General features: G+C 37.2%; 1 protein-coding gene across 1 annotated transcript in view; it reads right to left on the bottom strand.

Moving 5' to 3' along the window:
• Positions 1 to 200: 200 nt before the first annotated feature.
• Positions 201 to 14,112, bottom strand: part of MEI4 (meiotic double-stranded break formation protein 4) — a 75,084-nt gene continuing 61,172 nt past the window's right edge. Inside the window, exon 5 of the mRNA XM_042862274.1 lies at positions 201 to 452. Within this exon, the coding sequence (XP_042718208.1) occupies positions 201 to 452 (252 nt within the window). The remainder of the gene's footprint in view (positions 453 to 14,112) is intronic.

The raw sequence follows: 14,112 nt of genomic DNA, 5'->3' as shown, positions 1-14,112 counted from the left end.
ACAAAACAAATGAACAGGGCTTGAATTATTACATTTCTGAATATTTAAAATTGGAAATAAATTTCATTATCCCTGAAGCGAAAGCATAGCATAGAAGTTTAAAATAAATATTTTTCAATAACTACAGTTTCCCTGCCTGACTCAAACATTTTCCAATCCAGTTTCACAACAATGCACTGCTTTAAAGTAGGTTGCTTGTTTTAATCAATCTGTATTTGAGCTGAGTTCAAAAGAACACTCACTCTCCATAAATATAAAGAAAACAAAGGGAATTCATCTGAAAGGTGAAGAATAACTTGATCAAGGTTCTTCAGAAAGTTGATTTTCTCTTCTCCATCATAGCCTGAGTCTGAAGTGTTACTTTCTTCTGTCCCATTGTGAAGAAGTTGTTCCAGAATCATAAACAAAGTAAAAATATTCTCATACTGGGTAATGTCATACATCGCCTGGATCTGGGAATAAAGAAAAATTGATGCATAAACACAGTATGATAATACTTCTGAAGCCCATTATCTCAGATGATAGTTGAAGGAATAATGGTAAAATTTGAAGTAATATTTCTATAATTAGAATGGCTATATATTCAGACATGATTTCTAAGGAAAATTTTCTTCTTTGGGAAGTCAAACAGCTAACAATCCGTTAAACTGTCAAATGAGAAGTCAACATAACATCTTGTCCATATAAGACTTTCTCTAATTATCCACAGACTGTGACATATAATTATGATCTATAGATTTACCACAACAACAAAACTTTTCTTGTTTTAGACATACGATTAAACTTGTTTGGTTTTTGCTTCCTGAGATATTAAAAAAAAAAGTTTAAAAAAACCTCTGTAGTATGAAGAATTGTTATTCAAATAATGCTTCTAGAAAACATTAGAATTCTCAGTATCAGTAGAAAATATCCAACTCTGTACTACAGCTTTGAGTCAATTACAAAGGGAAAGAGCCAGTTTGTCAAACTTAGAATTCATTCTAGTGTACCTGTCCTGCATTTGGAAACTGCTTTTTCAAATTGAAGTTTTTACAGCCTCTGCTGTACACAGCGAACAACTGATAAGACAGAACCTCAAACCTTGTGGAGCTGGCTCCTTGGAGTGAAATTCTGGATCTTGCTTAATAGTAAAATCTACCAATAATATGAGATAAACTTGCTCTGAAAAAGACTGCAATTACAACAGCTGATTGATCAGAACTTCAAAGTTAATCAAACTTGCTAGAAAATCGAGTACATATTTTAGAAAATGGATGGGTAGCTCTAACATGTCTACATTTGGGCCTGTAGTACCAGGCTGTACTGGATCTAGGCTTTGACATGGACCTATTAAATCGGCACCACCCTCAACAGTATGCTGCTAGACTTTTCAACGGGTGTGAAATATATAACAGAACTGTTATTTTTATTGACCAAGTAAGCGATTTTTGATTCCACTAGAATCTAATGAAAATACAGCAGTTTGCCTTCCCTTTGTAAGGCACATACCTCTGTGGTAGATGGTGGCTAAGGGGACTGTTTACTCTGTTATTGTGAGCTAGTAGCTCTTCAATCTACAATCAGAGTTTGAAGCCTCCAATGAAAAGTTTTCAGGTCAGCTCCTACATCAGTGATAACGCTAAGACACTACAGCCATCTTACTGCAAACTCCTGGTGTAGTAAAGTTATTTTTCTGAGTTTTCTATACACCTTGAAAATCAAGTTAATTACTGAAAGTATTACCCCTAGCCTTACACATTCCATTATGTCTCTCTTGATCTTGGTAAGAATAACCTGTAGTTCAAAACCCCATGACAATTCAACACTGACACAACAGATAGCAAAAAAATAAAAACACAGTATTAAATACTTACATACTTCTAGAGTCCAATTAAATCCAATTATATAATTAGAGAAAACCTCCTTCTATAACTTCAAACTATGATTTGCATGATGAAAATGATTTTTTGCTGTTGCACGCTAGAAGACACTATCATCACCGTATGACTAACATTCTGAAAATACATTTTCTTTCCTTCTGTAACAGAACATTCATGGCTTATTAAATTATATTAATCTCTCATTAACTATTATAGGAAAAAATAACTTACAGTGGTAAAGTATGATTCTGCACAGCAAAATAGAAACACAAACATAAATTGAAGTTCTATGCTTTTAGCTTCTATAATGTGAATGTTTGAAGTACAATTTTATAAGCAAAAATCTATGTTTAAGTCTTAAGCGCTGGACTTGGAAATTCACTCATATCTTCCTTTCATATGAGTGATCAACAGAAAATACTTTGGAAAAGCGAATTATGTCACTCCACTTATCCCCATGACCTTCAGCTTTTTGAAGCAGTTAAACAATTGTGTTACTTTCAGTGGATCTCAAAAAGTGCACCTAATTGCAGCTTAGTAAACTACCTAGTTGATTACATATGATAGAAACCTCAAGGTAACTAATTGCCTTTCATCTACAAGTACTACTTCCCTAAAAGAAAATGATTTTAGCTACACAAAAGGTAATTCTATGAAAGCAAGGAGGAAGCCTTTTGTTATTATTATTTTTTTTTTTTAGGTAATTTGCAAGGGATGAATGCACTTCAAAACACTTTTATAATACCGAGGGGGGGCGCCCCCGCGGGAAATCCATCTACAACAATTTCTGGTTCAAGGCTTACAAACCTTTCCAGCCCACTTAACATAATCTCCACAAAACTTTTTTTTTTGTACACTAATTGATGTAATTACTACCAACAGAAATTTATGCCTTAGAATTAGTAGACAGGAACATTTACAGCTACTGATGGTTAACAACCCTTTCTCCTTGCTCACCACTGTATATGAGTAGCAGCATATGTACATGATGCACACAGACATACACACTCACCAACATACCTAATTTACCAAGAAAGTTCAGAAGTTATGTTCATAACGCAGACCTTTTATATGAACGATAATTCCAAAATATATTCATATCAACAATAAATAAGTCTTATATTGACCCTGTTTTTCAGAATTTTAAGATAATCATCCTTTCACAGATCAGACAAATGTGTTTTTGTTCTTGTTGGTTTTCTTTTGTTTGTTGTTGTTGTTTTTTTTTTTTTTTTGTTTATTTTTTAAGTGAGATCAATCCTTGACATATTTTCCTCTTTTCCTCACCAAGTATTTCGAAACATGTTCCTTAACAGTAAAGTGCATTTGGTACAAAGTTCAGTTTTCAATTTAACATTAGAAATTATTTTCTTATTCTGATTTCACAATCCAAAACATTTTTCAGAGTTAAAGTATTTTTAAAGATTATTAACTATAGAAGATTGAGCTTTACATAAGGTGGAAACCAGGAGTATGAGGATATTCTGGCTGCATCAGACAATCTATTAATCAGAATTCATCTGTCTATATCACCAAATGCAGAACCGAGGAAATGAATCAAAGGCTGCAATAAATTCCTCCATCTTCTCAAATATTAGAGAGTAACCACAGCAGACATTTTTACTACATACTCTGAGAGCATGGGAGAAATTCTGTAACTATTCTATAACTAGTCTTATTTATAATACTATCATGGAAAATAAAACAAAACACAACAGTTCAAATATATTAAAAGAAAATGTTCAAAAATTTAGGCAGCAATAGCAGTCAGAATGCTAAAAGTCAATCTGTATTCATGTTGGCCTTTATTATACTTCCTTTTTGCAAAGCAACAGCCAACATATTATCAGATGGCTCCGTGTATGCTTTCAAGCCACTGCTGTCTTAGTAGACAGATTAGGAGTTGGCATTTACAGAAATAAATTGGACAAAAAAGTAAGTCTGTAAACACACAGAAATAATTCAAGTAATCATCGTGGAACAGTGAATGTCTTTTCCAAAGGCTGGGTTATTCAATAGGACTCAGTAAAAATTCCCAGATGATGGCAGAATATATTAGTTTTCTTGTCTTAGTAGCTCATGCCCATTTATAACATTTACTTAAATGTTCTTAGTAATATAAATACAAAACAAAAACAAGAGAGTAAATATTAGCTTTGAATCAGTTCTTTACTGTTCTCTACAGCTGTTTGATAGTCTCAGTGCACATTTCCAGGGACGCAAAATTGAGATAATTAAATGTTACATGGTTAAATGTTACAAGTTTCAGGCAGGTAACTTTAGTTCTCTAAAAATTGTTTCCAAAATTTGGGCTACTACAATATAAAGATTTCCTCTTTCCTTGCTTACCTGTAGTCACTATCCTAACCACAAGCATTTCTCCCTCCTTCCCAACATACGTTTCATAGCTGCATATTTTTTTCCCCAAAACAGCGCTAATTAAAATAATTAATGTAAACAGTGTTACATTCTTCCCATACAGTGATTTCTACAAAATCGTAGGGTATTGCTGAAACAGCCAATGCAGTCTTCCAATTGGCCCAGGAGTGGTTGGGCTCAACAGGCCAGTGGGCACGGTTCCAGGCTGCCTGAGTTCAAGAAATGTTTGGACAATGCTTTCATACATAAGGTTTGAATTTTGGGGGTGTCCTGTGTGAAGCCAGTTGTTGGACTTGATTTCTGTGGACCCCTTCCAACTTGGGATATTCAGCGTGACTTCATGAGTTTTTACAAGCAGCAATTCAAGACAGCAGAACCCAGCCATGCTTGGGAGAGAGTTAGTCCATGTTCCTGCTGAGCTGAAGGCCGTGTGTTCCCTACTTTGTACCACTGCTAGCTCATGTAGTTGCTCTCTGAATAAAACATCTAGCTGAGATCTAACATTTATTCTACATCAGGGGGAGCTTTCAACTGGGTCAGTTCCATTTAGGAAATGAGATCTGGAAGGGGAAGGTAAGGATTGCAATGTTTTTATTCTGTGTACAACAGATGTTTGCACTTAGGAAATCAGAAGCTGAAACGACTGCTCCAGAGATGACAAAAAAATGTGCTTGCAGAAAACAAGTGCCAGCATGCTGTTTCTTGTAGTTCTTCAGGTGAATGACCACTCAGCCCTTAAGCTCAAGGTTACAGTAACCAAAACTGACACAGAAACTCCTGGATATCATGCAACAAACTGTGGGATATGACAGGTAACGATGGGAGAAACTGACACAAGTCATGGATGGCTGATTGTAGGTGGAGATTCACAGCCAGCTGAAGGGGAACTGCGGGGACCTTGGGGAGAGAGGAATCCACTGACAAAGACAAATGAGCAACTGTGTCAGCAATACAAGTTTTAACACTGCATCTGGACAGCAGTATCAGCAACACCAAAACTGGGTGCAGATACAGCAAAATAGGCACCAGTGAGGAAAATATAATTAGGGGCGGGTTATTTGGAGAGAGATGGAAATGTAAAAAGACAGATAGATATAAGAACAGTGAAAAGGAGGGCCAAAGCACAAGAGTGTTACCTGATCAGTGCTCAGCTGTCCTATAAAGACAGACAGTATTCTCATAAAGTTCCAGCTAAATGAAAAGTAACAGCTAACCAAAGTATGTGTTCTGCTCCTGGTGACATTCTGGAGCTCTGAGGATTTTAAAACTTTACACCAGCATCACAAGACCGATACTACCTTCTGAGTGCAGGGACATAACTTCTACTCCTTTTATGCCTCAAAGGACTTACACTGTGAAGACAACACAACCCTTATAAATGTAAGCATATTTTAAGGTGAAAAGACGTGGAATGTGTTCAGGGAAACCAGTATGGAAACTAGGGTTTCCAGAACTACGTATAAACCAAGTTTAAATGTGTGCTGCAATAAATATCAATGTATGCTATATAAAGTACATAAAATACAAACAGAAATTGCAAAAGCTCTCATACAAATCTGAATCAAACTGGAAAGATGAGTGCTTATACAACAGATTTGATATTTAAAAAGGGATAGAAGTGGCATTTATATTAGATGGCTATTTTAACAGAAAATTGTCCTGCCCAAACCTTCTCAAATCTCCATACTGTAAGAGTTTTATTCTTATAATTTTTTTCTTGATTTTTTTTCCATATCTTGGAAAATTTTTACTATTCAGCAGCTGTAATTTGTATGTTCCTGAGGTGTCTCTCTGCCTATTTCAGATTTCATTCAAATACAAAGTGCTAAAAGCTGGTACTTCTTTCAGATGCATACTTTTTTTTTTTTCCCAGAAAACAAAGACCAAAACAAGCACGGCCTGCTAAAGCTATGCTAATGCTGCCTTTCAGGCAAAGCAGAGACAGTGCTTGCTGCAGCATTTGCAGCTCAGCTGAAATAAGCACTCCCATACTTAGGGAGTACCGAGGACAGAACAACCAAGTCTACCCATCCATTCCCAGCAGGAACTTCTCCACGAGCTGTTCTCACCTCAGGGAGACGAATGGAACCAAAGCTCCTATCAATTATTAAGAGGACTGAGGAACAGGAAAAGAACACATCTATCTTAAAACAGTCTATCACCAACCAACACATCATCTCAGTGAAGAGTTTCAGTATCCCTCGGTTCCTTGCAAAAGGCTGCTGGCACAGGCAGGTACATGTGCAGCCTGATTTCTTGGCAGGAAAATAAAGATTTGTGGGCTAAGAGGCCACAGAACTTGTGTAAGTTGACATCCCACATGGCATGGATAAAAATACCTCCTCTTTGAAGTGCAGCATGACTAGAATGTTAGAAAATGTTTGAGTATCATTTACATGTTTCCAGAGACAGACAATCCTGGGACTGCTTGTTTTAGTAATGAGCTACTCCAATGCTTTCGTTAGTGCTTTAATCTAGAAGACGTTTAGTTTGTAACAGAGACGAGAGAATTTCACTAAAGAAAACAAAATAGGGTTCAAGAAAAAGCACAGTAACCTCCCAGCAGGGTACTGAAGTGCTTCCATGATTCTGATAAATGAACAGTAGAATTTGACAGTTTCCTACCAAAATTCTTCATAATTTCGGGGCTTTACATGTCAGACCTATCGAGCTACAGTAAGAACAAAGTGAGAAGTCTGGAGATGAAAACAACATCCTTAAAAAATACAGTCCAGCAGCAGAAGAAAGTTCTTTGTGCTTTACTTGTGATGAAAACATAATGGAAAAGTTGGAAATATTTCGGTACGAGAAAACTTGGAAAAGAACATCTTCATTAAGTGGTAATCAAAACAAAGCCAGGCAATAACAGATTCAACTCACAAAACCTGGTATTTTATGATTAGGTGACAGAATCAACCAAATGATGACAGAGACAAGACTGTAAATAGCACCATATTCATATTTTCAGTATTTGTCATTTTCTATCCTAAAAATACCTTAATTAGAGTGCATTACTTTAAAATGTTCCCTACTGCTTCAGTGTCTCTTTACTCATAGCATTTGAATGTGATCCATGATTTGTTGTACTGAATTCTGGAAATGGAAGGGGTTGGTCCAAGGAGAGCTAAGAGACTAAAGAACAAGGCAGCAGCAAACTAAATACAGACATCCCAGTTCACAGAATTTTTTTTTATTATTATTTTTTGTGCTCACTTTGGATACATACAGAAAAAATGTTGCCCTGAAACCATTTGCAGTATTTAAACAATATATTTGTCCTAACAACTGTATTATCAAAATCAAGTCACTAAATTAGAAGCAATAATTTTTACTTTCCAGTAGAAGAATTTCTAAATTGACTGATTGGAAATTACCATTCAAATGCTGAATTTTTCAGTGAACAAATTCACCATCCTAGTTGAAAATTTTCTCTTCTAATACATCATCAGGCGTAAAACCAATATTTTCCCCAGCCTCTGAATCAGAGGCTGTAGCAAATATCTTTCAAGAATGACTGAATTGCTTCCTCAGACAGTGATATTATCTCTTTCTCATTGTATGAAGATCAGCTCTAACAGTGAGTTCTGTTCTTGACATGTTGCTTTTCCTTGGATAAATCCCTGTTCAGTCTATGCACTGCTGTGCTCTTGTCATAAGCATAACACACGCTTTTTTTCAGAATGCTTCAGGTATGTTTGAATAATAGAGCATTTTACTTCACAACAACAAAGACTTAACTCAGTGTTCCACAAGTATGTGAATAATTACTAAGTAGAAACTGAAGCAGAAAAAAAATCAACACGCATCATATAAGTAAGCACACAGTAGGATAATAGAAGGTCTCTCTAATTGCTGTTTAGTGTTTCAATAATGTGCTGACAAGCATCTCTAAAATATTTAAGGCAGGCATGGATGAAAGACTTTACAGGAAATATTTTTGTTCTGATTTTAATACCACTGTCTTTTGTTAAAAGGTAATTATCTTACAAATTGCTGTGCCTCAGGATTTAGTCTTTAGAAGATCAGCATTTCTCTTTAATTGCTTTTTGTTTTGTTTCTGAAATGCATATTTCCCTAACAGCATTCCCAGTAATCATAATCCCCATTAACCACATCAACCTGCAAGGAAGTTCAAACTGATTTACATGCTCTTTCAGTGCAAAATTCACACCACCTACAATTCCTTATTTAAACTTACAGTAAACAAAACAAACTTTCAAGCATTTTTGATCTTTCATTCAATGGGATTTCAAACTCTGTTTTCGTCGTGTCTTCACTGATGCTCTTTCATAGAATCATAGAATCACAAGGTTGGAAACGACCTATAAGATTATCCAGTCCAACTGTCTCCTCATCACCATTGCCACCACAAGCACTAAACCATATCACGCAGCACGTCATCCAGACACCTCTTGAACACTGCCAGGGACGGCAACTCCACCACCTCTCTGGGCAGCCATTCCAGTGCCTGACCACTCTCTGAGAGAAAAAGTTCTTCCTTATGTCTAATCTAAACCTCTGATACAACTTGCAGCCATTGCCCCGTGTCCTGCTCATTGCCTGGGAGAGGAGGCCAAATCCCTCTTCACCACAACCTCCCTTCAGGAAGTTGTAGAGTGCATTGAGGTCTCCCCTGAGCCTCCTCTTCTCCAGACTAAACAATCCCAGCTCCCTCAGCCTCTCCTCATAAGACTTGTGCTCCAGACCCCTCACCAGTTTCGTTGCCCTTCTCTGGACACGCTCCAGGACCTCAACATCTTTCCAGTAGTGAGGAGCCCAAAACTGAACACAGTACTCCAGGTGCGACCTCACCAGTACTGAGTAGAGGGGGATGATCACCTCCCTGCTCCTGCTGGCCACACTATTTCTAATGCAGGCCAGGATGACATTGGCCCTCTTGGCCACCTGGGCACACTGTCGGCTCATGTTCAACCGAGCATCAACCAACACCCCCAGGTCCTTCTCTTCTTCACACTCATCCAGCCACTCAGCCCCAAGCCTATAACACTGCATGGGCTGTTGTGCCCAAAGTGCAGCAGGACCTGACACTTGGCCTTGTTGAACCTCATCCCATTCACCTCAGCCCAGCAGTCTAGCCTATCTAAGTCGCTCTGAAGGGCCTCCCTACCCTCAGGCAGATCAACACCACCTCCCAGCTTGGTGTCATCTGCAAACTTACTGAGGGTGCACTCAATCCCCTCATCTAGGTCATCAATAAAGATATTAAACAGGATGGGCCCCAGTACTAACCCCTGGGGGACACCACTTGAAACAGGTCGCCTCATAGAAGGAGATGAGGTTGGTCAAGCATGACCTGCCTTTCACGAACCCGTGCTGGCTGAGCCAAACAGTTATCAGGATAACTGATCGTGCCCAGAGGATAACTGATCTGGCTGTTAAAGGCAGATGTAAAGAAGGCATTGAAAACCTCAGCCCTCTCGTTGTCCTCAGTGACCACATTCCCTGCTGCATCAAGTAGGGGATGGGAATTATCTTTGGTTCTTCTTTTGCCGTTGATATATTTATAAAAGGATTTTTTATTGTCTTTTACTGCAGAGGCCAACCTGAGCTCAAGTTGGGCTTTTGCCTTCCTAACTTCCTCCCTGCATACCTTAGCTACTTCTTTGTAATCTCCCCAAGCAGCCTGTCCCTTCTTCCAGAGGATGTAGACTCTCTTTTTCTCCCTGAGTCTCAGCAGTAGTTCTCGGCTCATCCACACAGGTTGTCTTCCCCTGCGGCTCGCCTTACGGCACTCAGGGGCAGCCTGTTCTTGTGCCTTTAAGATTTCGGTCTTGAGGAGCGTCCAGGCTTCCTGGGCCCCTTTACCCTTGAGAAGCAACTCCCAAGGGACCCGCACTACAAGTGCCCTGAACAGATCAAAGTCTGCCCTCTGGAAGTTCAAGAAGGTAGTTTTGCTGGCCACTTTTTGACATCGCCAAGAATGGAGAATTCTACAATTCTGTAGTCACTCTGCCCAAGACGGTCCCCAACCTTTACTTCTCCCACCAGTCCTTCTCTGTTAGCAAAGACCAGGTCACCTCAAGTAGCTCGGTAAGATTCAAATATCTGCATAAAACACCAGCTTTCCACTGGAATTATGTCACCAGAACCAAAAACCTCCTCCAAACTTTCACAGGATAATGTCAAAGGCAGAATTTAACAAGAAGCCATGAAAGGCATGGTAGGTACTGTAATTTCATGAATATTAGAAACAATATCATCTACTTGTTCAACAAAATTTGTATATGTTGAATATATCTATAGAATAATTACTGAATAGACTGCTAAAATTCAATCATATGAAAACAATGTTATTTATTCAGCTTAAAATTGTGAGGAATTTCTATAGAAACAAAATATTTACTCGAAAATCATGCACAACATGAAATATCAGGAAAGAGCACACCATAGTATACCTAAAAGATTGCATACATGCTGTAAAGCTTAATTATAGAAGCAACTACTCCCTTGCCTAGAACATGACAAAACATAAAATTGAACAGATTATTTCCTACAATCTTTTTAGGCATTAGAGTAACTAAATGGTATGACTGTTTGCAAATATGGTTTCTCCTGCAAGTTTACTCTTCTATTAATTTAATGTCATGCTGTCTTGGAAAATCCCAGACCAGTAGTTTTCTAGAAATTTGCATGTATTTTATTTATTACTATTTAAACGCTATAGAAGTACAGAAGTACAAAAAGAAGGGTTTTAAAAGCTTCGGAGTAGCAGTTTGCAACTTGTGTCATAGGAGAACCTCTGCTGGAAAGTTGTGATATGCAGTTCAAGACTGGCTCTATAAATTCAGAATGCCAGGAGGGATTCTCTAAGGACAGCTACATGTAAAAATAGTTTTTTGAAAATGACAAACTTCTGCAGTATTGTATGAACACACTGTAGCGTTCTGACAGAACACCAAAAAACAAACAAACAAAAGAACCCACAACAAAGAAAACTTGAAAATGATCACATGACAGTGTAGCTGTTAGGAACCAAATATTTTTTCCTTCAAATTTTGAAGCAGAAACTTCACAGACAGGATTATGTATTAAAAAAACCACAATTCTACATTACAATATAATCTGAACCAATCATTAAAGGATTTAGAGGAAAAGTCTGTGTTTTAAGGCCGAATCTCCAATCTGAACTGTTCTGAAAGTCTTATTTGTCAGTAGTTGGCAAAGACAGAATTGGCTTTAAGTTAAAAAAAAAAAAAAAAAAAAAAAAGATTCTAGAAAGTGTAGTTGCATAAAAATTTGAATGTATAACATCTTCAGCAAGCACACTGCCACTTACAGCAGAACCTGTTTACTGCGCTAGCAGGATGTCATCACAAAATGATGAATCTGGGAATTTGAAATGACCTAGAAGAAAGTTGAAGAAAATTTAGAAGATTTACATATGGCAGGAGAAGCATGTGATTTTTCATTCTTTGACATCTTTTGTTTTTATGCCAAATCATCAGCACAGATCACTAACACTGCCTAAAACTGACAGCTGATGGAGAAGTACAAGCCACTTTGTCCTTTACAAGGATTCTGTGAGGAACAACTCAGTACTATTGAGCCCCAGCTTGGGCATCCAAGAGTTGAATACCTTAGCAACAGTACTACCAAATACATCAAGTATCTACAGTAAGCCAAATATCTCAGAAAAATAACACTAAAAATGATGAGCAATGTACTGCATTTCATTGAGTCCCTCAGAATCAGATTCTTAAACCTAAACAACAGAGTGATGTAATAGAAATTTACAGGAATTAGGTTTGGAGTAGAATCACGAATTCCAGCATTCATTACAAACAATTATAGAGTCATAGAATGGTTGGGATTGGAAGGGATTTTTAAGATCATGTCGTTCCAGCCCTCTGCTATAGGCAGGGACACCTCCCTCTAGGCCAGGTTGCTCAAAGCCCCATCCAGCCCCATCCATTCAAGGCCAAGCCTTGAATGCTCCCAGGAAGGGGGCATCCACAGCCTCTCTATACAATCTGTTGCAGTATCTCACCACCCACATAGTAAAGAATTTCTTCCTAATATCTAGTCTAAATCTACTTTCTTCCAGTTTAAAACCATTTCTCCTTGTTCTGTCACTATCTGCCCTTATAAAAAGTCCCTCCCCAGGTTTCCTGTAGGCCACCTTCAGGTACTGAAAGGCCATTGTAAGGTCTAATATAATCTGATGCAAACTCATTTGCTCTTTGAATCTCTGAATAATGAATCTGAAAAGATTTTTTTTTTTTTTTTTTAATTGATCTTCCTACAGGAACAAGGTATTACTTATGAACTTCACAATACTGGATGCTGCTTATATGAAAAGTAGAGTTTTAAAATGTAATAAGATCATGTTACATACAATTACTGAATAATTAAGGAGCATAACACAATTTCAAGGAGATTACAGAGAATAGTCCCTAATTCTTCCAACCATTAGACAGCAACATGACTGTTGTTGCCAAATAACAAATAGCATCATACCAGCAGGTAACAAATAGCGTTATATTAAGGTAACCTACAGGTTCCTCCTGTCAGTGTCACAGTACCTGCCAATTATTAGATGCGCACAAAGCAGACTGGGTGCAACACAAAGGTCAGATTTATTGTGCAGTAAGAATGTAATGTTAGATATGACACAATATTTATTATGAATTTGCCCTGTAAATATTAGGAAATTTCTGACACTTCAAAGGATAACTAACTTTCCAAAATGATAGCTAAACTTCAGTTTGAGACGAGATGTGTGTGTGTGTGTACATTGATGACATTAAATTGTTCTGGAAGAAGAAATGAAACGGTGCTTCTTTCTAACCGTGGACCAGATGTGCTAATTTAAAATACCTGATACTTTATTTTGCACAAAAAAATCTCTAATGGTTGATTCCGTTTATGGCAGATGCCTACAGAAATGCAGCAATACTTTTCTAAGTGCTGTTAGTGATACAATAGCATTCCTCTTTCTTCAGCTATCAAATTTTGCTACTTCAAACAGATGTAATGCTGCACACTTAATGCAATTTAACATAATGCTTAATTTATTAGGAAGCGTTAAAACTATTGTGCAAGATATTAAAATATAGCATTAACAAATTATACTAAATACATAGACTGCAGGAATTACATTAAGAAAAATATGACAGGAAATCATTACAGACTGACTCATTAAAAGATGAGAGAAGAAATAAAATTAAATGCAATAAGAATTAAAGTGCACCAATCACCTTTGTTATGCTGTACCTAGTAAATTTTTAGTTGCCTATTTTTAGATGTCGTCTGTACGGCCTAGTTATCAACCAATGAGAGAAAACAGCTGCAGTATTAATAGAACTCTTGTTTTAATGGTTAAAGTTTCTTCATTAGAAGAAAGCCACTATCTGATTCCAATTTTATTTTGTTTTTTTTTTATATTTAATTTTTACTTCACTTATTCCCTGAAAGAGCACTAACCAAGCAGAGAGAAAAATTCAGGGACAATAAAGCGATTTTCAGACGACGAACAGGAAAGAATATTGCTACATTCTTAATGGCTTCAGAGTAGACATTAAATATATTCCTAGAGGTTTCCCTGATGACACCACGTTACCCAACAAGGAACTCATGCTGTGATTGTTTCTGCTATCAGACTGGATTCATTTAAATTTAATTCCACCCCTTCTATGCTATATTGGCATATAGCCATTGATTTTGAAATAATTTTAAGCATTCTGGTTAGTAAACTCTTTTAAAAAAATCTATTTCTTTTTTTTTCCCCCACAGGTCCATCTCTTTTCCTTACTACCATGTATTTTAGATTCCCTCCCATACACGGAGGGCTTAACATCACGTGGCTCATTTAACAATCTTTTCAGTCGTCAGTCCTCTGGTCAATAAGAATTGA

The sequence above is a fragment of the Lagopus leucura genome, unplaced genomic scaffold, assembly GCF_019238085.1.
Source record: "Lagopus leucura isolate 7727_CA_CO unplaced genomic scaffold, USGS_WTPT01 Super-Scaffold_73, whole genome shotgun sequence".
In the NCBI taxonomy this organism is placed as follows: domain Eukaryota; kingdom Metazoa; phylum Chordata; class Aves; order Galliformes; family Phasianidae; genus Lagopus; species Lagopus leucura.
This window is presented reverse-complemented; position numbering and strand designations above follow the sequence as displayed.